The 25,148-nt window shown below is 49.2% G+C and overlaps 1 protein-coding gene across 1 annotated transcript in view; it reads left to right on the top strand.

Moving 5' to 3' along the window:
- The window catches only part of DNAI1 (dynein axonemal intermediate chain 1), a 155,927-nt gene that overhangs the window by 122,877 nt on the left and 7,902 nt on the right, over positions 1–25,148 (top strand). Inside the window, exon 19 of the mRNA XM_075411270.1 lies at positions 3,005–3,190. Within this exon, the coding sequence (XP_075267385.1) occupies positions 3,005–3,190 (186 nt within the window). The remainder of the gene's footprint in view (positions 1–3,004; positions 3,191–25,148) is intronic.

Raw genomic sequence — 25,148 nt, 5'->3', positions numbered from 1 at the left:
CTGTCTTTGCATGTAAGCAATGATCTGTAGTCTGGAGGGACAAGGCCTGCCAGGGCAGTGGAATGGAGAGAAGCTGTGTGCTGTTAGTGAGTCTCTGGGGTGGGAGATGCAGCTGGAGCCTACTCCATAATGCTTATTCCAGGACCTGAGGCAGCAGGGCAGCTCACGGGACTAGGAACCACAAGGGAGAGCTGCACGTTCTCAATCTCCTGTTCTTTGGGCAGGAAGTCCCAGGTCGCAGGCAGATCTGCAGATGGTGCTGGTCACATGCAGCTCTGCTGCTTTACAGCACTGTTAAGCTGCCTCAAGTGTTGTGGGAAGCCCTGTGCCCCTTTTACGTTACTCTCAAAGCACTGATAGCACTATTGGTCTGACCCCATTTCCCTCTCTCCTGAGAGTGCCTGTAAACATCTAAATCAAAGCCTCTGAAGTCCTTCCTAATGCCTGTGGCCCACCCCTCCATCTGGAGTGTCTGGCAGCTGATAGGAGGCTGATGTTTCCAGCTGAAGAACTGAAATAGTTCGTTCTTTTCCATGATTCGCTTGGCAAAGAAAAACAAGGCTGTTTGTTTCAAAGCTCGTGAAAGAGGAACTTTATAGTAGGAACATTCATAAACTTGTTTGCTTTTGACCTTCTCCACATTGCTGATGGTTTCGAGTTCTTGTCCCAGGCATTGTGCTTGTCTGGGCTGTCAGTGACATTTTTGAAAAGCAGCCTCACACAGAGTAATTTGCGTTGCTCAGCACTCCATCACTGAGCCTTCAGACATGCCATCTTTCTCCACCTCAGTGCTGGGTAGGGTGTGCAGGTGTGATACACTGACAGTCTTCTAGAACAGCAGTGCAGACGTGGCCGCTGAAAAGAAACCTGGCCACTACTTACATGTTGCTTTTTTTTTCTCGATTAATTGATGGTACTCAAGCGGTGGGCGTTTCCCAGGCTCTTACATTACTAAGCACTGAGCTTGCACCATTGCAAGGGGTGGAGGGGTGAATCATGCACTTAAGTTAATAAAAATGTATTCTGTGCAGGCAAGCAATTAAATCTTCAGTGAGTGTGGGTCATGGGGGGCTGATAGTCTTGAAGGAGAGCTTGTTCCTTTTCAGAGATTGTAAGACAGCAGGTATAAAGTACAAGCCAGGACAGATAACTTTGTTTATGCCTAGAGGTACAAAATTGGGATTACCTTGGCTGTGGGACCTCAAGTGTCAGATTTTGAATTCAGAATTTAATGCTGGCATCTGATAGTTTGAGCAGATGAGAATGAAATCTTTTTTTCCACCTATGCTTCTGCTGACTGGAGAATGACTCTCCAAACTGCAGATCCTCATCCGTGGCTGATGCTTTGGATTCCTTTCCTGAGTTATACTGTTGTGGATTTCTTCAAACTATGTCTGAGGACCCTGACCACTTTTCAAGCTCTTCCCCATCTGGAAAAGTCTTATTTCACCTCAGTCTGGAGGGAGTTTTCCTCACCTTGTTTTCTGCATCTATAAAACTTTTGCATGGTTCTCCTGCCCAGACCAAGGACATCACAAATTGCTAGATGTTGAGTCCTGCAAAGACACAGAGGCTCATGAGACTGCCTGGGATGTGTGCTTGCACATTGCCCAGCTCTTTGCTATACACGGTTTCAGATAAAATTCACCAACTCATTGGCGTGTGATAGGAAAGTACATGTACTGATTTGATACAAAACCTTCTGCGCTCTTTGGAATAGGCTTTTATAGGCTAAGACTGTCCGATTTCAGATAATTCCTAGATTCAAATTGTGAGCATGGCATAATGTTGAAATAATATGTCTCATCTGTCTCCCTAAGTGCTGGTAAACAAGGCACAGCTGGCAGGAGATGTGCAAGTAGTTCAGCCCTAATTTCCCCCATATTCTCACTGTACATGTTAGCATAAAATAGTCCCTTCCTGAGTTTTTCTGAAGACAGAAAAGGGAAAAGAAGCATAAGGCTGAAAGTCTCCACGGTGGATTCAAGGTAGGAGTCCAGCATGCTGGAGACTGCTCACTTCAGCACCAGGGAAGAGAGGAATGTCATGTTTTATTAGCCTTTTCAGGCTGTGTCAATGACAGGAGCTAATTGCAATTATTGGGAGATAATGTTAACACATTTTCTCCAGTAACTACCACTGTTCCCTGTGGAGTCACGATGAAATGTGCATTATCGTGCAGTTGGTGATGTGGCAGGTCTGTGTCACTGCTGGTCTGGGGCATAGGTCTGAGGTCTGTGCCAGTGGGAATCCCACCTGAGCGGGGCCTTGGGTCTGTCTCCCTATGTCCTCACCTTTCCCGTTTGGCCAGTCTTTACTAGGCGCTTCTCTTGATGCTGTGGGAGAAGGACATGTGTGCAGGCACAGCATCCGAAGCAGCTGGACTGGAGTGGGCTGCCAGCACCAGGCTGTCTTGTGCTGTGCATTTGCCTGTGCTTCCCTGGCATTACGCCAGGGTACACCCTTAATCATACCATCCATGTTCCCATCACTTCCCTGTTAATTACTGGTTTGAGTCTTTAATGTTATTATTAAGCTGGAAATGTTGGAAAGCTCTGCAATAAGGGGTAATAAGTATTTCTGACAGCATTCCCTGCTTTGTGCATCAATCTGTGTTAGACTCTGATTTAACACCTGGTTGTCTCATCACTTGCAGCACTGTAAGACCTGTGGGGTTAGCAATGCTGGCTCTGAGCCTGCTCCAGTCTGGATCAGCTGGGATCTTGCCAAGGGTCTTGGAAAAGAGCTTGCACCCACAGCAGGGAACTCGTCCTCACTCCATGAGTCCCTGCAGGAGGGGGACAGCCCCTCAAAAGTAGCAGGCAGCTTCTGCACACTGGTTACTTAAAAGAGGACAAAGGCCCTGACTGCAGATGGTAATTGTGTGCTGAGGCTGCCTTTCTGTGGGACCTTTTCTCTCTGATTTCTTCAGCCATCGTTCTGCTGCTGAGGGACGTTCTTGCCTGATTAATCCCTTTTGTGTGCTTTGCTTTTTTCTCCCCAGGCCCATGTGTTTGATCTGAGCGTTAACAAGTATGAAGCTCTATGCACCCAGCTAGTGGTGGCCAAGAAGAAAAATAAAATAACCCATATCCAGTTTAACCCTGTCTACCCTATTGTCATCATTGGAGATGAACGAGGCCACGTTACCTCCTTGAAGCTCTCTCCCAATCTGCGCAGGATGCCTAAGGTAAGGATGATCTGCATTCTCCTAATGGAGGTACCAGACCACAGCAAGTCTCTTTGTGCCTCATCACTGTCCCCTCTCTTTCTGTACAATGTTGTTGGCAAAGCTGCTCTCTCTAGCAACATGTTTAAGATTACCTCAAGAATTTTGTGTAGGATGTCTGGGATGTTGGATCCCTGACTCTGTTCCTGTATGAGTAAAAAGGCTCAGTTCGCTCCTGGGCGGGAGCAGGGACCGGTGGGAAGGGGGCTTGCTGTCTGTGGGCACTTTCTCACCACAGTCCAGACAAGCCCAGCAGCTCTGCAGAGGTTCGTTTGTTTCCCAAAACTCACACCTTTTCTGAGCTGTGGGTTTTATTTGCAGAACTCCTTGAAACCAAGTAAAGGAGGTCCCAACTCCTTGCCCAGTCCTTCCACAGAGCCTGTGCTGCCTGTCTTGCACTCCTGGACCATCAGAGCCTGTCCCCTGACCACCATGTCATCTGTCATGTAAATGAGCAAGCGCTGTCTTTAATTTGTGAGGAGACTTGGGATCCTTGTCTCAAGTGACACCAAGGAGATAGATGCATGTGCCTCTGTGAGCTGGTGAAGCCCCTTTTCCCACCCAGCAGTGAGGACTGGTTGTGGAAGATGATGACCTCTCCCACATGGATGCTTTAGTACGCTTTCTTTCTGGGTTTCATCCAGCCATGAGCTGAATGGCTGTAAATGCAGTGTCCTTTCTGAGCCTGCGTAATTCTTATATCCAGTTGGCTCTTGTTTAGTGGAGCTTTTTCCGTTTCAGGCTTTTTAGAACTGATCCAAGAAAGCAATCTCTCAAGATTATCATATTTTATTTATATACCCCCAAAAGTTTTGTATACTTTACTAACCCACTGTATTAGGTAGGGTCTTTGGCCAGAAAGTAATCACCCTGGTGTCACTCCAGAGTATTCTGAGTGATTTTTAAAAAGTGCCTTCAGCCGGACACCACTGGAAATGTGAATCTTCTCTCTGCTGAGAGGGCATAGAAAACACAGTAGTGTGGCAGTTGTTTGGCCCTGGGCACGGGAGCTGTGGCAGAGAATGTCTTGTATGCTTCACACTTTGCTGTTTCCATTGAAACCACAACCTGAGACCATCCGAGCTCCCAGGGCTGTCCTCAGCTTGGTTCAGCACAAGTTTCCTGGTTGCTTTATAAGTCCTTCCTGGGCGTGGGCAAGCACCATGACAGCCATGGATCCTGGCTGCACAAGGATTCAGCAGTGGAGGTGGGTCACACACATAGAAACACGGCTGCTCTCCTCTACACCCCAGCTGCGTAGCACCCACCAGCTGAGTGGGCTGAGTAGCACCCGCCAATACTGCGCTGTGGATCAGAATGAATTTGAATGTCTCCTGCCGCTCCTGGTGGCCAGCAGCTGCCCTCTACGCAGGTGTGAATGTCGTCATCTCCCTTTGCCAACTTTCTTTGGAACCAAATTGCATGTTGTTGATAAAGCAGTTTAAACTGTGAGTTCAGGAGTGGCTCAATCACTTATTGCTGACCTTAAACCAAGAGGTACCATATCCTGGACAACATATAAATGGGATGGAAATGGAGTCTGCTGCTCTGATGTTATTAAGCTATCTGTCTTCTGCTTGCTTGGTTAGGTGTGAAAGGACACTGAACACTGAACTAAATGTTTCCTGCAGATGCAGAGAAGAAGAAGGGACGTTCAGGCATGGCTGGTGATGTGTGCAGGTCTGCTGGCTACAGCCAGCTCTTCTCTGAAAGAGATGAGAATTTAAAACAGATGACATGCAGTGTGGTGGCAAAGTGGTGGATCTGGCCCAGCCAGCTCAGCGGCCTTTCTGTGCCGCAAGCGGACAAGTGAGCTGGTTTGCTGAGCCCATTTTCCTGGCTGATGTGGCATCTGCTGCACCAAATGCACATGTCCAGGACCCTGTGGTGAGGAGATTTAGCTGCTGTGAGAGGGTGCTTTAACAGAGGGAGGTCAAGTCCTGGCAGAAGAGAAAGTGCCATCCACTGCATCCTCCTGTCCACGTCCTTCCTCTGCCAGCACCAGCCTTCATGTCCTCAGTTAGAAGCAAGCCTCCAGCCAAGTTTGCAAGAGTGTTGTCTCACTGGGGTGAATCACATGTACTTCCAGAGTATCGATCCTGGCTCCTGTGGAAAACAAGTCAGCGTGCTGTTAGCTTTCCTCTGTAAAATGACTTAGCTTCTCCCTCTTTTCTCGGTGTCCACAGAGCCGAGTTAGCAGTTGTGGAATATCCATAGATTTTTGTAAGTGGAGAGGATCCAAAACTGTGCAGAGGAGTCCTGGCATCTCAGCTGTCTCCTTGCAGATAGAGAAACTTGTCTGTGCCTGGCTTGGTACCTGGGTACCCCAGTCTATTCTCTTCAACACTTGATCCATAGCCAGAGCTTTTGGAGACTGAGGCCTCCACACCAACCCCAGCATCTGCAAGCTCAGCTGCCTGGTCTTGTTTCTGTCAACTCCTTTGGAGATGTGAAAGTTCCTGCTGAGGTCTGGCAGAACTCAGGGTGCCAATGGGACAGGGCAGCCAGGGGCTCATCCAGGTCCCCCTGCCTCTCTTTTTCACACAAGTGTCACAGGGGTTTGCCTGTGAAGCTTCCCCACCAGCTTCCCACACAGCTGGGACAGCTGCTTTTGACAGGTATGACTAGCAGACTACTCACCCTTTTTTGAAAGAGCTTTTAATAGCCACATGTCATTCCAAACCCTGTTCTTCCCTAAAAATAGAAGTGGTGCTGTCTGCTCCAGGTTCTGTGGATTCCTTGGCTGTTGCTGGGCTTCCAAGATAGGGCTCACCGGGAGAGACTGAGCTAACTTCATGCCAGTGGGATTTCAGCTGTTCTGAATTTATTCTGGTTTGCCTGTTCGTTAAAACCAGTGCGGTGGATGAGTGGAAACAGGGAGGGTAAGGAATCCTGGGTTCTTGTCAGACCCTGGTTCATTCTTCTCTTCATGTCCTTGAGTGAGGAGCATAGGTTCAAGAGCTCTTTAAATAATTTGCAGGGTTGCTCTGCAGCTTAATTAATTCATGTTTGTAAAACACTTTGGGATCTTTAAGAAGTGTTATTTAATACTCCAAGTTTTGCTGTCAGTATTGTTAGTGCAACCTCATTTATGAACACTTGGCAGAACAAATATGCCAAGGGAGGAACTTCTCAAAAGCACTCAGGTGATGTTTTCAGAAGTGACTTTCACCAAGACACACAGTAAACGCTTCAAAAAGTACCTAAAACTCCCTATGAGTTTTGGCCTCCTCAGTCATTTAGTGGCACATGGGAAAAGGTTGCATTTGTTGTTGAGAGGAAGCTGGGGAAAGAGGCTCTGCCACCTATCAGGCACTTGTGTCAAGGGCAGATCTGTGTGCACAGAGGGTACGGAGGTCCCTGTGCTTGTGCCAAGCACAGCGAGCATCGCTGTGTCTTTGCCCTGGTGATTTGGGCCCTGGAGCCCTCCCTAGCGCCACAGGCTGAAGCCTGTGGGGTGGGACAGAGACATCCCCTTGCCCCAAGGTGGTGAGCTGTATTTATTTCCGTGAGGGGTGTTCCTGGTGGAGGTTTTCTATGCCTGTTGCTGTTGTCTTTGGATTGTACAAGTCCTCTGGGAGTCCTGGGAGTCCTCTGGGAGCACACTACCCAACTGCTAATCACCAGCTCTAAGAGCCTGGGGACCATGGAGGCTGGGGGGGAGGGTGGCAAAGACGGCTGAACCCAAATCTTGTGTGAAGAGCAACCACAAAGCAGAGAGCAGAGCTTGCTGAAGGTGGGTTTGCAGTCAAACCACCACCAGTATGGTCCTGTGTTGGCCATGCAGAACACTCATCTCCCTCAGCACCCAACCCTGCTTGGGCGGAAACTCGTGCCAACAGATATTGTCCTGTGCAAGGAGGCCTGGTGAAGCTAGTTTGGGTTCTTCTGCTCAGAGCTCAGAGGAGGGGCAGAAATGCTTGAGGTATTTTAAGATGTAGCAGTAGGAACAAGTGGCTCTCTGCTGTCATCCAAGCCACTTTTGGACTCCAAGTGCTCCTTAAATATTGCAGTGGTTGTCAGGCAGGAATTGTTTAACTAATAAAGTATCGTTCCTAATTTGTAATGACCTTGGTGGTTGAGTTCACACAAGGGAAACATTGCTGTAAGAAGAATCAGTTTGGGGCAGAGTTGTTTAATTAGTAAGCCTTCTGGGATTCATTCGAGAGTTGGAAGAAATTAAAGCATTTTGTCATCACAGTCAGAAGAATGTAGCTGCTCATGGGCTCTGGTTTGTTTTTAAAAAACTGCTAAAATTGACTGCCTAGCACAACGCTGTCAATGCCAAAAGTAAGCAGAAGCTAGTCAAAAAACGTGTGAAGAGTTTTTAGAAACACTGGAAGACCACAGCAGAGTGGGAAAAGAAAGCAGGTCAAAGAAAGGTTACAATACAGCATTTGCTGAGGCTAAGGCAAATTTCTTGGCCAGTACCCAGGCTGACAGCCAGGGAGGCAGCCAGCTGCTTGACATGGTGCTTGTCTTGGATATTTATTTTGGATTATCTGGGATGATTATCTTGGTCTCTCTTCCTGCTACTGGTTTCTTCATGTGCAAGTCACCTCTTTCTCTGCCTCTCGAGGACAACCAAGTTACTTCCCAGGCAGTAGATCCTGGCTGGCAGAATCTAGCTGGGCATGAGCGGAGTGGGAAGGGGACAAGACTGCTCGCTCCCAGAATGCAATGGCAGGGCTGCTTGTGGGTCAGAAGCTGCAGGCACATGCCTACGAGTCCAGTGCTGGGTGTCTGCGAGCAGCTTGTTGTCTGGAGACAAGCGAGGGGTGCGGGGTGGCTCTGAGCCCTCCTATCCATGCACGCGTGCTGGGCCGATGCTCTGCTCCCTCTGTGCCTCTTATCACACCAGCCAGTGTCACCTCCGGACTCCATGTGCCTCTCTGCCTCTTCGCAGCCTGGAGGATTTTGTCTTTGGCCCAAGGCTGCTCAGCCAAGGCAGGGACTGTTAAATTTGGCTGCCTGAAGCACTTTGACCGTAAATGGTGGCAGAGTCAGTCAGGGTTTGGGGGGCTGTGATGAACAGTGGGAGGATGTTTGTGTTTTCAGGAGGTGAAGGAGATAAGGGGATTTGGGGAACATTAATGGAACTGTGCGAAGTTTTAGGGAGACAGCAGGAGAGTTGCTGAAATCTCTTCTTCAGCCTATCCCCCTCTCCAGCACTGCCTCCTTCACTGTCTCCTGGGGCTTGAGGCTGCTCCCTCCTCCTACACTGCACACAGAGCGTTCTCGACAACGGACCCTGGTTTTGTCCCTGTGCCCAGCCTTGTTGGGATGCAGCTCAGGTCCAGAGCTGCTACTGAGCTAGGACAGCATGAAGGGATGGTGGGATGCTTGCTCCTGAGCCTTCACTGCTTTGTAGCCTTGCATTGCTGTGACCTAGGGTGAGGGTGATGGAGAGCAACTTGAAAGAGGTAAGGGCCAGGAGATTGTTTCTGTTCTTAGTGTTTTCCTGCAGCTGTGGGAGGTGTGTCAGTAGCTGTGAGAGATGAACTGACTGGCACAGCGAGACAACCTGAACTTCCTCCTGCTGTCGCTGGACATACAGTACATCTGCACATGGGACTGTCTGTATTTACAGGAGGAAGCTATAGACTAGATACAATTTCCAAGGTCACATCAGTCCTGGACCGGTGAGTGGTTTAGCACTGAGGGAGGTACATTGTGTCCCCAGACGTTCTATTTCAACGGCTCTTATGTGATATCATCCTGTCTTAGAGAAAAGCACTCTCCTCTCCAAATGGCTTGAGTCTTGCTCTTCTTGTGGTGTAATTCCTAGTCCCTCTGCTTTCATGAAAATGCTCCTGTCTCATTGAGATTCCTGCAGCCACTTCTGTGCAGTTCGAGCAATGGACGGATTTCCTTGTGTCTCTTCAGCACTGGCTGATTGTGCAGTGACCCAAAAGCGCAGAGCGCAAGCAGCGCCGGAGGAATTTGGCGTTGAGTGTTGCTGTGCATTGCCTACATCAGGACTGCCTCCTCCAGATGCAGCTTGGCCCCCTGATAAGGAGGCACACACAAATAAGCTTGAGTCTCATAAAAACTGACCTGCAGCTTGACGGCTTTGCTTCCTCTGAGATTTGCAAATGCTTTTTGATTTCCTTTCAGTCCTTCTCCTGTTATTTAGGCTTGTTGCAGATAGCCGCTCTCTGTACTATTAGGGGAAGAGCTGAGCACTATGGGGTGGATCCAGGGACTCATGAAACCGTATTTCTGCCTGTTCACAGCTTTCTGTGTCACTTGTGTAGGCCGGGTAAGGACATATGCACCGACAGTGACTCCTTGGTGCAGGAAGGACACCCAGTGCTGGAGGCTTTCAAGAAGAGTAGGTTAGAGACACATCTGTAGGGACAGGAGGACAGGTCGCTCTGAGCCTGCCTTAGAGCTGGAGGGGCTGGAGGTGGTTGCTGTGACAGTCCCCGATGTTGGTGTGTGCTGGTTCTAGCACATGCCGAGGCCAGCAAGATGCTGTACTGCCGGTGTGTGGCTTGCCAGTGTGTCAGCAGCACTGCTTGTGACCTGTGGCTGTTTTGCTATGCAGATCTGTGACTCATAACTGTAAATCAACATCTGCCAAAAGGAACTAAAGTGCACCGACAAAAGCAGGCTCCCATGCCCCTTCCGCCTGCTCCTTGCCCGCCATGCTTTCCTGCCCTGCCACTGTACTGGGAAACCCATTAGCAGGAAGACCTTCACAGCCCCCCAGGGTCCCTTCTTCCTCCACTGTCCCACATCAGGATATCTCCCAATCTGTGATAAAATGAGGGGACTGTTTAGTCCTGGGAGGTTGTTTCTTGGGAAAGGAGATAGTCCATGTGCCAGCAGGCTCCAGTCTTTCTTGGGCAGAACTGAAGCCCTTGGATATTTATCTCGAGACCCTGGACCTATCCACTGTGCACAGGAGAGTGGCTCTATGGCACAAATCCACATGTCCAAGAGTGTCACACCACAGGTAGAATGAGTTCTGAATCCCAGACAGAGATGTGTCTAACACTAGACACTAGCACTGTTTGGAGAGCTAGCCCAAAGAAGCCGGCAGTAGATCTAAAGGACTTGAATCTTCTCTCGTCAGTTTTCTCTGTTTTTGTGGAAACAACTTTTGGGCTGCATCAGATTATGTGAAGGGAGAAGAGAGCTCTGTGTAACTGCAGGAATGCTGAACCCCAAGGTCAAAGAGCTGGGGATTTTCTTCTTTTCACTGTTCCTGGCCACGTGTCTTCAACCTTGTTTCTGTTGTGTAATGTCACTTTCTCTGATCACTCTGTTTGGCAGTTGGTGGAGAGACAACATCAGTGTCTTTACAAGTTATTTTAGGCTGAAGTAAATTCCCAGTGGTCAGGATGAATTGTGTTTAGTACATTAAATGGAAACATTGGCAAATGGAGCAAGAAAAGGTCCCATTTTAAGAAAATTCAATAGTACTTATAAATTATTTCTAAAGTGCAATTCTCATCCTGTGAGGTGCTGAATGCTGTCAGGGGGACACTGACAAAGCAAGGAGGACTGGCTTTGACTTTCTAGTTTCCTCTTTGAAGATCTGGGTAATAAAAAATGTTGCCCACATTTGAAAGTGATGCAGACTACTCTGTTTTGCAATATGAGGGATTTGGAGAAAAATGCTGGGGGAATTTGTCTTTGTAATCAGTAATAGTTAAGTCACTGAGCTAAACACACCTGTCTAGACATAAATCTGGTATGTGTCCATTGGATTTGCTGTCCTCTGGGTATTCAAGAGTAACTGAAATCTGAATCTGGGCAAGCAAAATGGCTTGTAGTGGGGCCTTATTTTACTCGTTCCCTTGCATTTCTCCACGCCGGCACAGTTATATAGCTACAGGAACTGTTTTAGCTGCAGGCTTTGCATCCTATTCCTTGTGAACAGATTGTGTCTGTACTTCGGTGCCCACCATCCCAGAGGTCCCCAAGCCCCAGCAGCCTCAGCTTTGCTCCTCTGCAGCCCGATGAGCCCTTTGCTGCCGGTCCTGGGAAATGACTAGTGCATGAGAAGCAGCCCTGCTCCACGTCTTCAAAGGACTTCCATTTTGGCTAGATCTGCGATTGCCAGAATATGCCTGTTCAGCTTGCACAGTACCTCTTTGAGCCAGAGCCTCTGCTCTCTCCAGTGCCCTGGCAGAAAGCCGTCGCAGCACAGGAGTGGTCACAGCATAACGTTATGGCAAGAGAGGCACTGCCCAGCCTCGCGGGCCGCTTGGCTCGCCTTTCCTCCCTGTTTTTTTCTTTAGCTGTCCTCTGCGAATTCATTTCTATGCACATGACTTAAATCCCCTCCAGAAAATTGGGGGATCCGGAGAAATCAACAGTTCTTTTTCTGAATAGCAGACCAAGTACAAAGGCGGAGGGACCCGTGGGGGAACAAGCAGTTTCCAAAGCCTGCCTTTGGCACAGCCAGCAAGGGAGACCTTTTGGGAGACTCTTCTTCTCCCAGCAATGGCTGAGTGTGAGAGCAAGTCTGCCAGCCCACAGCCCCTCCTGCAGAGGCTATTCAGTGCTCAGCCCCCTGCCATAACTGATTACGGCTGCCTGCTGATGGAGGCAATGTGGATGCTTAATCTCCAGGTCATCTGAGGGTGAGCCGCTTTTTTGCCAGAGAGCCCCAAGCAGCTCTCAGGGTTGCAGCTCATCCTGAGCGCATGCTCTGGTGCAGGGGTGTGGAGGAGGAAAGCTTGTTAGCTCAGCCCTCAGCTGTGGGGTGTGTTTGAAGGGCAAGGCAATGGCTCGCTGTGAGGATGTGGTGCAGAGCAGTGGCCGGGGCCTGGGACACGCAGCCCTGGTCTTGGACCTGGTCTCTGCATGTCCTTGGATGAAATGCAGCTCCTTTCCATGTTGAAGTGGGATGAGGACACCTGTGTCCCTACGAGCCGCAACGGCTAAGTGAGAGGTTTCCGTAGACACCATGGATCTGCTCTTCTGCAGCCTTTCTTCTCTATGTGTCCCTTCTGCTGAGTGCTTTTGAGACACATCCAATACAGTCATACCTCAGGAGAGGAGCAGATGTTGGGGTGTGCTGATGGACGACCCTGTCCCACCAGGCCCCAGTGCCTGGCAGGCTCTCCTGCCTCCCTGCCTTGTCCATCACAGGAAGACAGTTCGATGTCACAGGCTGTCAAGCTCAAAATTTCAAGCTGGGGCAGCCAGGTCCCTGGAGAACTGGTGAAAATTAGGAAGTGGGACGGGGCACCGAGTGATGCTAGCCCACAACCGGCAGACACAGCGGTGATGTGCACACTGTTATGGTTCCAGCCCAGCAATCCCATCTTGGCCCTGTTTGGCCCCTTGGCTGTCTGTTCTGGCAGACAGAGGGGAAAGAAGGGGAGAATGAGAGTGCAGGTCCTGGTGTGGGTCAGAAGGAAGAGGTAGCAGCAGTATGAGAGGAAGGATGAGGATCATGCCACAAGCTGGGAGGAGCAGGCGCCCCACGGGTGTCCTGGTCAGCAAAGCACACAAAGCCCCAGGACGCAGGTGAGCAGCTCCCTGTTGGCTTTGCACCTCTGTAGGGGTTGGTTTGGCCTCCATTTGTGCTGTTAGTGCAGTTTAGGTGGGAAAATGTAACTAATTCTGTCTGACTCATGGCTGTGAAGTGTCCTGGGCACCTGAGGACTCACTCAGCAGGGATGGCAAATGCGACACTGGTCTTCATTTGCAAGGCCCATCCCAGTCATGTTTTTGCATTGCCCCACTGAACCCAGCAATGCCCCAGAGCTCAGAGAAGGTGGGCTTTTACTCTTCTTCAAGCTCTTCAGCTTTTTCTTGCTTGTGATATTACATGCCTAGTTCCTGGGCATCATCTGAGCACCCTGGGACAGTGTCCCTCGTTGCAGAACCCGGTGGCATTTGCTGTAGTGACCAAGGTGGGAAATTTGGCATGACCTGGAATAGGAAGAGATGCAACTATAAGGGCCAGAGGAACAGCTTGAGATCTGACATATCCATGTAGCTCTTCCTGAGCTGCTGCCAGAGCCTGACACAGCCTTCCCCAAACAGCCGGCCTGGGCTGGCAAGGGCTGAGGCTGCCAGCGGACACACGCAGGGCAGCTCCCTGCCTGGGAGATTGTGTCTGTGCCGTTGTAAAACACATCCCAAATGCATTGCTGTAAAAATCCCTTCACTTGCAGGCTTTGCCTGCATGTTTCCTGACACTGAGTGCATCGATCTACAGATCTCTGTGCCCCTGCACGCCCCGATCAAAACCATTGCACTGCTTCCAGCCCTTGCCAAGCCACTCCATGGCGCAGACTCGTGGCACCTACCAGCCTTCTCCAAAAGAAAGGCAGACATCTGCGCCGGCAGGCAGGCCAAATAAATGGCCCTTGCTCAAATTAATTTGATGGGCTCAATGGGGAATTGTTTAAATGAGAGAAGGGAAGGAATTGGTGATGAATAAAATCTCTTGCTGCTCACCATGATGGAGCTGACGCAAAAGGATTATTTTTATCCTGTGGAGAAAAGGAAGAGAAGAGCCCTGTGAAGCAGAGGAGAAGAGGGGCTGCCTTGCAGTCCCGCTGGCTGTGGGAGATGCAGCGATGGCTGCAATCAAAGCAGCTCCCAGGTTCTTCTGGAGGGAAGCTGTTACGCTCCAATTCACTGACTGTTTCTGTGAGATGGGATGCCAGATACCCACCGCGTGAGGCTGTCTTAGGGCGAACATCGCATGTCCCACCCGGGAGCTGCCTGTGATCCCACTGCTCCTGACCCGGAGTGCGTTTGAGCTCCTCACCCTGCAAGCGGTCTGGTCAGTGCAGAGACCTGTCCTGCCTGGGCAGAGTTGTGTTTCCCACCTCCAGCCCCTTGGGGTGAAATCCCTTTCTCGTTATCCCTGAGGCGACATCCCATGAGCTGTGTCCTTGCTGCGTGGTGTCCTACGGGTGCAGCTCTCCCGCTGCCCTCCCCGGCACAGAGGGATCCTTCCACGTGCCTGGCTGTGATGCTCCTGTTTCTCTGCAGTGGAACAGCTGACTGTTTCACAGCAGCGCAGGAGTGCCAGGTCCCATCCAGGTGATCATCCCTCTGACCCCAGCCCTGATGGCAGTACACTCCCTCCTCGCAATCCTGTATTTGTGCAGGGAATTGTCCCTCCTCACACACAATATCTTGCATTTGTTCCTGTTAAATCGCATATGGTTTTTCCAGGCCATGTCTCCAGTGCAATAAAATAATCTCCAGTTCCAGTCCTGCCTTCCTGGACACCTGCAGGCCTTCCCATCTGTCCCGGTGTCCATGCACTAACAGAAATGCTGACCAGATCCTCTCCAAACCACAGAGCTGAGTGCATTGCACACAACTCATCTCTGTGCGGACAGCTCTGGGTGTAGCTATTCAGCTGGGTCTTACCAGCTTTTACCCTCTTTATGTAGGTCTTTTGCCTCACTTGAGGATCAGAATATCAAGGTAGGCAATGGCAAAATCCTCCTGAGGTCGAGATTAATGACTTCTGTGTCTTTCCTGTCCACAAGGTCTATTATCTTCTTGGCGAATGAAATCAGATTAGTTCAGTGTGACTTCTTTGGTACAAACCTGTGTTAGCTGTGATGCATCTCCTCGCAGGAGCTTACGGATCGTTGGCTTGTTCCACTCATCTCCTGAAAAGTGAGGTTAAACTGAAGGGTCTGTGATTCTCTTTTGTTAGGACAGTTACTGCATTTAACTTTTTCAGCTTTCTGATCCCTGTCATCCTCTGAAATTCCCCAAGATAAATGCTTCAGATTAAGGCCGTTAGGTTGAGCTGACGTGAAGACAGCTGCCTTCCCGAGGGGCTGAGGCTGTTGTGGCCAGGATGGTCTAAAACACCATAAGCAAGCCAAAGCGTATAGGCACAGATAATACCCTTTATTAGGCACACAAACACACCTGGGAAGTAGAGAGAAGTGCATGTGCCCTAAAGCTTGTCTTTTATTCTCCACATTTATATTAGTTGAGCTAATAAAAGGCATTGCATCTCCCTGCCAGCATGTGCTGTCTGGGCACATGCTAACCCATGCCTTGCTCAGCCAGAGCAGATGTGTCCCCTTTAGTTGCTGGTATCGACTGTGATATCCTGAGGACAGGGGACTGCAGGAAAGGGGAAAGGTGCCTTCTCAGGAGCGCAGAGGGAGCATGGATGTGAGCGCTGCTCGGTCTCTGCTATCTTGTTTGCCTCCTCTGACTTTCTGATGATTATATTGACTTGCTGTCAAAAGTCAGGCGCTGAAACCAGAATGACCAGAAACTGCTTTTGCAAATGCAGCTGTGAGACTGGAGGATGCCCATCCCCTTTCAGGATTAGGCCTCCTGCTTTGATCTGCACTTAAGGGACCTTGCTAAGCCAGGAAAAGGAACTCAAAGGCTCTCATTTTACCTGGCCTGGGCAACCAAAGGGCATCCAGTGGGAGTGCAGGAGATTAATAATTTAATGTCTTGAATGTCATTAAAAAAAAAAAGCGCCAGGCTTCGCTGCACGGTTAGAGTTTGTAACAGAGCAGAGCAAAATGCTGATGGATTTGGTTTCAGTTACAACTGCTTGTTCAAGAGGAAAAGCTGTGCTATGAAAACACTGCAGCCCAAATGGCTCCTGCAACCTGGGGGCTGGGAAGCTCAGGCTGCAGAAGGAAAAGGGAAGCCCAGCCTGAGAAACCTCTGCTCATCCACTGCCGCAGGGCCAAGGGCAGGGCTGTGGAGGTGATGTCTCACTCAGCCCAGCCTCATAAGGTTTCTCAGCCTAAAGCACCAGTGAAGGAGAGGGGTCTGGGTGCTGCTCCAACACTCGGGGAGCTCAGGCCTGAAGAGCAGTTCCTGTGGATGGAAATCCTCGGGTGGGTGTAGGGTACAAAGTCTTGCAGAGGGGTCTGTCATTGCTTCTGCAGCGGTGGTGGAAATTCTAAGTCACTTCCCTCTTGCCTGTGTAGGGAAATTTGGTTTGTCAGGGTGTTTTCACCCTGCTCATAGCTAGGGATGTGCTGCCAGGCATGATTTTCAGAGGCTGATGCTGTAGGCAAAGTCTTCTGCAAACAGTCAGAGCTTCATTTTGAGTTAAGATTAGTCAGAGCTTTAACTCAGAAAAGCAACAAGAAAACTGGGCAGCATCATTGCCTACCTGCAAAGGAAGAAAGAGAGAGGGCTTGGCAGAGGAAGCCCTGGCCCTCGGTTCCTTTATCTCTGAAATAGTCATAACAGTTGTGGTCTCAAGCTGAGCAGGGTTTCCCAACAGCAAGGCAATTGGCTTCTCCCCTCAGCTCTATCCCTGCCGCTCAGCCAGCTTGGAGTCAGTGTCAGGGGCTCACTGGAGAAGGTACAGGGTAGTTTTAGATTAGATATTAGGAATAAATTATTCACCATGAGGGTGGTGAAGCACTGGAACAGGTTGCCCAGAGAAGCTGTGGCTGCCCCCTCCCTGGCAGTGTTCAAGGCCAGGTTGGATGAAGCTCTGAGCAACCTGGTCTGGTGGAATATGTCCCTGCTCATGGCAGGAGGGTTGAAACTAGATGATCTCTAAGGTCCCTTCCAACCCTTACCATTCTATGATTCTATGATTTTTTGCTTTCTGCAGGCTGCAGTAAAACCACTGGCTATACCTCCCTCCACGTGAGTAAGACCTGAGTTGGTAAAAGGCTTGGGCAGACTGGGCTGAAAGGTGCTACAAAAGTGCCACACTTTATGTGATGGGGCTGAGGGAATTAGAGGAAACAAACATTGCAATGGAGCTGTTTCCCCTGCTTCAGAAAGAATTGCTTGTCTATCAGCGTGAGACCTCTTAAACACCACCAGCCACCCTTTACACTTACTGCTCACTCTGTGGGCTTTCAGCCTTGCTTGGCAAATGCTGTTTGACTCAGGCCTGTGATAAACCCCTTGCAAGACATTATTTATAACCTGAAATTATTGTTCAACATGCACTTTCTCTTAAAAATAAACACCCTGTTTAAAGAAAAAGCACCACACAAAACCTGCATAGATTCAGCTAAAGGTAGCTGGGACCAGCAGATCTTTAAAGGTGCAACAGGTTGCCCAGCGAGGTGGTTGATGCCCCATCCCTGGAAACATTCAAGGTCAGGCTGGACGGGGCACTGAGCAACCTGGTCTAGTTGAAGTTGTCCCTGCTCACTGCAGGGAGGGTGGACCAGATGACCTTGAAAGGTCCCTCCCAACCCAAACCGTTCTATGATTCTATGGTCTTTCAAGGAACTGAAGGCAGGGGTCTCTGCCTGCTAGAGTCAAGTCTGGCAAGGTTCAGCAGGGTGTTTTTGTGACCTAGCTCCTGTTGATTGTGCTGTCAGTGTCACATGTGAGTGTTGCTGCTTAATAAATAGTGCCAGTCTCAGAGGCCAACCCAGATGACTCAGTATCATGGTGGTGTTTTAGCAACGCCCATCAGAGCACAGCCAGAAGCCAGGTAGCACAGGGTGGGTGTAAATCCCATGCAAATCACCCTCGCAGCTCTGGGGTTGCACCTGTGAACTGCAGGTGCTGAAAGAGGCTTGAAGGTTGCAGAGCAACGCATGAACTCCCAGCGTGACACTGAAATACTGAGCCAAACATGGAGTCTGGCTGCCTCACTGGGGTAGTTCAGAGCAGGAATGAAACCAGGGACCCACGTTTGGGAGTGGCCTTAGCAAATCCATCGCCAGCTGCAGTGCACATCCAGGGCTGACACTTCAGTGGAGGTGATTGATAAAAAATGCAAACTACATCTGGAGAGTGCAAGAGGGTTGACTGAAGGCCTGGGAAACATTACTTTGAGGAGCTTTTTAGGGCGTCACAAATGAATTAAGCCATAACTTCATCTCAGCCTAAAAGCACCTGTGTGGGACGGGATTCGCAACGGTGAAAGGCTCTTTAAATTAGCAGAAAGAGATATAATGGGATTTGGCAGCTGACCAAACTCAAAGAAGGACTACAGCACACACATTTAGAGTGGCGCTATCTTGTCTGCATCCCTCAGACTCCTTCAGGTCAGAACTCCTTGTCTTTTACTCAAAGATGTGCTTTAGCTCCAAGAGGAGTCATTGGTGTGATGAGTTTACCAACTGAGGCTGTGTGAATCATAATGATTCCTTCTGGGCTTAAAATCTAGTAAATCTACTTCTGCTTTTGATCTTCTCGAAATGATCTGGGATTGATGGGCAGCATTATAGAGAGAGATTCACAGCTTTTGTAAGGACATAATCACAACTTGGAACGGACCATGTAGCTGTATGTGAAGAGATTTACAGACTCCTGAACTCTTTAATTCTCTTGATTCTAGCTTATTTATTAGCTCATGTGTTAAGCAATCAGACTGTAAGCGCTCGGGCACAACAAGGTGTTATAATAACAGGGAGCATGGGTCGACATTAAATCAATGTTATCCCTTTTCTGCCATGGAAATAAGCCTAGTGGTAAAAGATATACTTGCCTTACATGCCTGGGATCATATAAGCTCCCCTCTTAGTTCAGGCTGGCGCTTTCCCACTTGTGAGTAATCATGGGGGAGCAGTCCTCACTTTCTGATCCCCAGGATCCCAGCTCTCAAAGACTCTTAGTCCAGCTTGCTCTGTGGTCCTCTAGCCTCTGAATCAGGGTCCTGCTCTCCATGGGTTTTCTCCAGTGCTTCTTGGTCATCATTTGTCACTGGGAGAGCTGCTTCCACTCTTTACACATCTAATAACAACATTCAAACCAGTCTGTACAGCATCCTCGACCTATGGATACAGTGGGACGAGACTGCTGGGAGCTTGTACCCACTGACAGTGTGTTAGCATTCCCCAGCAGCTGGGAATTGCCCCACTGAGGGCTGGGTTGCTCCGCACCCCTTCTGACACTGTGTGCAATATATGGTTAAGAGAACATTTGCTTAGAAATGCTGTCTGCAATAGAAGTCCAACAATGGAGCAGGGTAGAGCTGCAAAACTCATCCTTCAGTTTACACTTGGTGCTGAAGAGCATCCTGTGATCACTGAGCCAAAGGCACGTTCAGCTTGGGAGCTTTTAGTCCAATCTCCAGCTTGAAGCAGGGTCAGCCCTGAGATCAGGGCTTAGGCTCATCTTGATAACTTTCAAGGATGGAGGTCCCACAGCCTCTCTAAAGCCCTGTTTCAGTGGCTGACTGTCACTCTGGAGAAAAATATTCCTTATGTCACGCTGGAGGCTTCCCTGTTTTGGTTTATGGCTGCTGTGCCTCATTCTCCTGCTGCACACATCTGTAAAGAGCCTGGCTCTGTCTTCTTCAAATCCTCCTCTTTGTTGGTAGCAGGTTCCTATTAGGTCACCCAAAACCATCTCTTCTCCAGGCTGAACAAGCCCAGCTCCCTTAAAATCTCCTCAGTTCAAGTCCTCCAGCTCCCAGCAGTCTTGGCAGTAGGCTCTGCTGGATGCAGTCTGGTTTACCAACATTTCAGTTCAGCCTTGAACTACCTTCTGCCTCTCTTTCCATAGGTGAAACTGGAATTCTTCTATCCATTAGCTGAAAATTAAGACTTCTTGCAGTCTGTTTTTCATCACCAGGGGCAAAGAACAGAAGCACTGAACCAGCACAGCTGTCATCTCCTTATCTTACTTCTTTCCTCCCTAGAAAGCTCTTTTCCTTTTTTCCAGTGACTGAGGATGTAGCACCGCATAGCACTGGGGACAGGAGGTGAGGGGTTCACCCTCTTCGCTTCCTCTCACCTCCAAAAGCTTCTTTCATTAACATTTACCTAGTGTTTCTTAATTAGCTCGTCCTGGCTTGGAGCTACCTGCCTGTGTCGCAGCCTTCTGGAGAAAATCTGTTAAAGCTTTATCCATTGTAAGGCAGGAAATATCAAACACTTAAGCTTCTTACTAGAGTGACAGCTACACCTATGCCATAGCATTACACAGGGGCTGAGTGTGGTTCTCACCTTCAGCCTCTGTAGCTCTCTTTGGCTTTACCTGTCTTTCCTGAAGGAACCTTGTCCTGTGGTTGTGTACTTGCCTTTCCTCAGAATTTTGATGCCAGTCCACATGACAAGTGCGTGGCTGAGCTAAGCCAGGAGATTGCAAAGGTTACACCAGACGTGGGAAGAGTAACAGGCTGAGAAATCACCCCAAAAGATCAGTTATCAGTGGGATGACTGGGATGATATCTTAGAGCAATCTGCAGTTTTATTTTGGGGGGTTGGTTGGTGTCCTCACTGACATTTCAAATATCCCATTCATTCCTTGGATGATCTAGCAGAGTCCACTTGTAAAGTCTTGACAGGGCCTGGTGACATGGACGGTCACAAGAGCTTCAACAGACTTTGCATTAGGTCTCCACATGACCTTGAAACATTGGAAAGAGAGGCTGAAATCAAGGAGATGAATTCAGTGAAGACCTTCACAAAGTACCAAAAACATCTGCCAGGGCTGGTCTCAGCTGTGCTAGATCCTGCTTCATTGCAGAGCCCAGACAAAGTTCTGGTGGTCTAAGGTCTCAGAATTACATTAATGAGCCCAGCCCAATCCCATGCCTGCAGCATGGTGTAATTTCAGCAGGGAGTAAGGTGGGCGTTTGGCTCATGCTGTGTTCGCCACTATAGCATCCAAGCCCCAGATGGTCATATAGGAAACATTGCATTTGTCTATGGTTAAATCAGGGGTTGCTGGAATAAATCAGCTCTGTTACAGGTTCTCTGCGGCTCTTGCTGGATTTCTAGATCATTTACAGATGGTTGCTGGGGAAGTTAAATTACTAACAATAACCATTGATCCAGGCTTCTTCAGGATTTTACGGGCTAGGGAGAGGCTGGTACTATTTCCCTAGTTACCTTCTTCTCACCTTTGGAGCAATTGCAGCTCCCACTTAGGGATTTTCTGCATCTTTATGGCAAATAGGGTGGTAATGAAAGTATAATTACTGGAATTAAATTTGGATTTAATTTTCTGAGCACAAGTGGCCCCTTTCTGTCTTTCTTTTGTTTCCTGCTTGGTTGCCAGCTGTGAAAATATCTCTTTTCAGGATTATTCTTGATGCCAAGGCACTTGCGCAGTGCCAGGCATGCAGCAGCGCAGTGGGCTCGTCTCCTGCTGGGCTGCGTGTCGCACAGCTCTCAAATGGTGCTGAGCACTCCCCAGCAGTGAGGGGGAAGAGCAGGATCAGCAAAGTGCCTGGAGAAACCACCGTGTCTTGGCATTCATGGTGTCTCACAGCACTTTCCACACAGGATCCACACGGTTAACTGTTTTGCAGGAGAAGCAGCGGGATATAGAGGGGTGAGGCAACATTATTGCTCCAAAGCAATTGCTTCCACCATTCCTCTAGGTCATTTTAGGCATCCTCTCTGTGCTGGGTTGAGAAGAACAGTTTTGGTTATCCTTTTGGGGACTCTTAAAACATCACCAGGTTCTTGTTCAGTCTTTATTACTTCCTCCCAGACCTGCAGCCTGACAACACATCTGGGTTTCTGGGAGTTCCTCACACCAGGACAATACCAGGAGGATCTGTGCATAGGCTCAGATCAAAACGGAAACAGGAGAGCTTGGGAAGAAGAGACCCCTCCCAAGACGATGATCTGACCATGCTGGGGCAATCTGCAGCCAGAACTGGTGTCTAGATGTGGCAAGATCTCTGCCATCCCCACCAAGGAGACATGTCCTCCAAGGGCCCTCCAGGACAAACGCTGGCTGTTTGCCTGGCAGCATTGCCGCAGCCGTGTCCCTCTGTCCCAGCTGCAGTGGGGCGAGGATCAGGCCATGTTTCCTGATGTGTTGAGGCTTTCAACCTCAGTAAGGTGGCAGGCTTTGTACCACTGTTGTTCTCTTACTGTAGCAGATCTGTCTGCTTAGTGTTAGGCGTGTGCATCAGCTTCAGTTAACCTCAGCTAACATGTTCCCTCTGGTCCTTAAATCTGCAATTAATTGTCAGATAGTTGCTTCTGCCAGCTTGGCCACTGTCTTGCTGAAGCCGTCAGCTGCTGGTTAAACTTGTTCCGTCTTTGGCACTGGTGGGACTTGCTGAGCAATGGAGAGATTGCTTTGGAAAGTGCTTACCTGAAGGACCTGAATGACTTCTACATTGTTTTCTTCCCAGGCTTGCTTGGTTTTGCAAAGAAGCTCCGTTAGTTTCAGCGGCCAGCTGAGCACATGGGTTTAACTGGTCTGTGGCACTGAAGTAATTACATTTTTGTACAGCAGAGACACAGCAGAGACATGTAAAATTAATTCAGGTGCAGCATCCTGGTCAGTGACTGAAGAGCAGTTTAGGGAGGCCACTCCTGGCCACACTGTGACTGTGCTGTTGGCAGGATGATAATCACTAGGAATATATCCCTCCGGTTTCCTTAGATGATGCTGGGCTGGCTTTTCTGATGGTCAGTTCCTTCTTCAGATGTGTATTTGCATCAGAGAGATTGATTACTGCTTGCATCTCTCTTCTGCTTCTGTTATAATTAAAACAGCAATATATGCATGAAGAAATTAGATTTTAATAATGCTTTTCTAAGCAGGATGTCAAGAAGCTGAGTACAAAGACTTGGGCTGGAGCCAGATCAGCATTTTAAGGCTGGATTGTCATTAAAATAACTGCTTTCCACCTGCTTACCAGAACACAGGCTCTAGATCTGCTTGCTAGTCAGAGCACACCTCATCTTTGTCTGCCGACAGGACCTAGAAAACCCCGTGCTCCTGTGTGGCAGGGCCAGACTGAGACATAGATAGGGACAGGTCACCGGTCCATGTGGAGTCTGGGTCTGCTGATGGAACAGGAGCATCCCTGAATCCAGCCCCATTGGCATCCCCATCACTGCGTGCCAGGGAGCCCTGGGCTCTCCCCACAAAGCAGTTGTTGATCGGGTCAGGGCAGATCTGCTCATGGCTGGCAGTGTCCTCCAGAAGGAAGCAAGGTGCTCCACGTGTGCCTGTGCCCCAGAGGAGCACTCTCTGAGCTGCCTCCCAGCACGTCACTGGCTTTCTCCTGTGTTGTTTTACCCTGCCTGCTTCTGGATGATACACAGTCCTTGGGCCCTGCATTTGCAGCCGGGCCAGGATAAATCCTCTTCTCTGTACAGCTCTTAGTCAGACCCTGATGGACAGTCCAGTGCTGTTGGGTCACTGTGAACACAAAAAGGGAGTGTGCAACACAGCCTCAACATCGCTGCGGGCTGCGTGGGCTCAGAGAGGAGACAGCCCAACAGGCAGCGACGAGCATCCTCCACCAAGCAGCACTGCGCCAAGCCCAGCTTCAGGAGAGGACTGACACCAGCAGAGCTGCTAACCAGGAGCTCGCAGGGCAAAGGGGCACTGCGGTGGGTTACAGCTGAGCCTGGTCTGTCTGTGGGGCAGGAAGGGATTTCTCAGCTGCTGTAACAGGTCAGATCCTGGGGAAGAGCAACAGCTCTAGCTGCAGGATTTCCCATGCTCGTCCTGGGTCCAGCTTCTTGCTGACACCTTTTAAGCCCCGATTTGCATGCTGCAGTGTAGCTCAGTCATAGCTGATGCGATTTAGCGTGACGTCCCACATAGTTCAGACTAATGGCGTATCTGGTTTCCAGACCTGGGAGTGTTTGTGTGACATTTATCATTTGCCTGGCCGTTTCCTGTGCAGCAAGTGGAGAGGAGCTGTGCAAGTCATTTAATTTGTGGCAAATGGGAGACACAGTCTGAAGTAAACAGGATGCACTTCAGTAAGGACGGAGGCAAAACAGGAGGACAGGGAAAGGAGGTGGGAATAATCGACCAAGGAGGTGGACAGATGAAGATCTTGCTTGCCAGCAGTGCCCTGCCGTAGTAGAGGTGTTGTGCTGGAGAGCACAGGCAAGAGAGGAGTGAGCAGGACACGTGAGCTGATCCTGCCACCTCACGTAGCAGTGCAAAGGCTTCATCTACAGTCTGGGGTACCAGGCTTGAAGGATGTGCAGAGCAGGAAAGCAGCAAGGACAATGTGGCCAGCTGAGGGGCTGGAAGCAGGGAGACGCAGAGAGATGCACACCCCTAAAGAGGTCCTGGGCTGGGAAGGTAAGGAAGGCAGTGCTCTGAGGTTATAAGATGGCAGCAAAAGGCTTAGGGAAAGGGTTTTAGTGGGTGTGAGAGGGACATGCTGGCAGCCATCAACAGGAGATGGGCTGGCAGCACCGTCCCTGGGGGTTTTCAAAAGAAATGGCCATGCAGGTGATGGGAGCAGAGTGTGACAATCCACTGCTTGGGGCACGTTGTGGTGGGCACCCCAAGGACAGGGTCAAGTGCTGGACAAGCATCTGTCAGAAGCAATTTAAAAGTAGCTACTCCCACCATGGGTCGAGACGGACTGGTGGACTAACCCCTCCTAGCCCCGCTCTAGATGACACTGTGATTTAAATGAAATCTACACGCAAGTATGTGTTGTCGAGACGACACAATTGTTCACATAGTTGAAATATCTTGTGTTATTTCTGGAGCATCCCTGAGTTCAAAGTGCAGTCATGGAGAGCAGCAGAGAGGAAGAGAGCACTGTGGCCTGACATTAAATTGCAAACTGAGCTCTTTCAGTAAGCGGAACAGTATCAGTTGTAATACAGCTTTCATGCCACTGGCATTTAATGTTATTAAATATGTGGCATCTGTGAGTGAAGACATTTATTTTCACTTTTATTTATAGCAAAACTCAGTTTCCAGTGTACTTGTATTTATCCAGAGAGAAGTATATTCACACGCTGACATGTTAGTAGCAAACAAAAATACATTTCCTATGCAGATATTTTTAGGAGCTGTATTAAAAAATTCACATGACAAAAGTTTTAAAGAAGGTGCCATGTCAGGAGAGAAAGAGCAGCTGGGCTTTTTTAAGGCAGTTAAAATGTGATTGCAGAGGATATATATATATATATATATATATAAACGGTGGCTGGAGAAAAAGATATTGGAAAAATTGCAACTTTTAAAAATACAGTGTTCATACAACTGCAAATGATCTCTCATGAGATGCTATGCTCTGTGAGATAACAGCAGTACCAAAGTATTGCAGGAGCTG

This window comes from Opisthocomus hoazin, chromosome Z (genome assembly GCF_030867145.1).
Source record: "Opisthocomus hoazin isolate bOpiHoa1 chromosome Z, bOpiHoa1.hap1, whole genome shotgun sequence".
Classification (NCBI taxonomy): domain Eukaryota; kingdom Metazoa; phylum Chordata; class Aves; order Opisthocomiformes; family Opisthocomidae; genus Opisthocomus; species Opisthocomus hoazin.
Note: the sequence above shows the minus strand (reverse complement) of the source record. Positions and strands in the feature narration are given on the sequence as shown.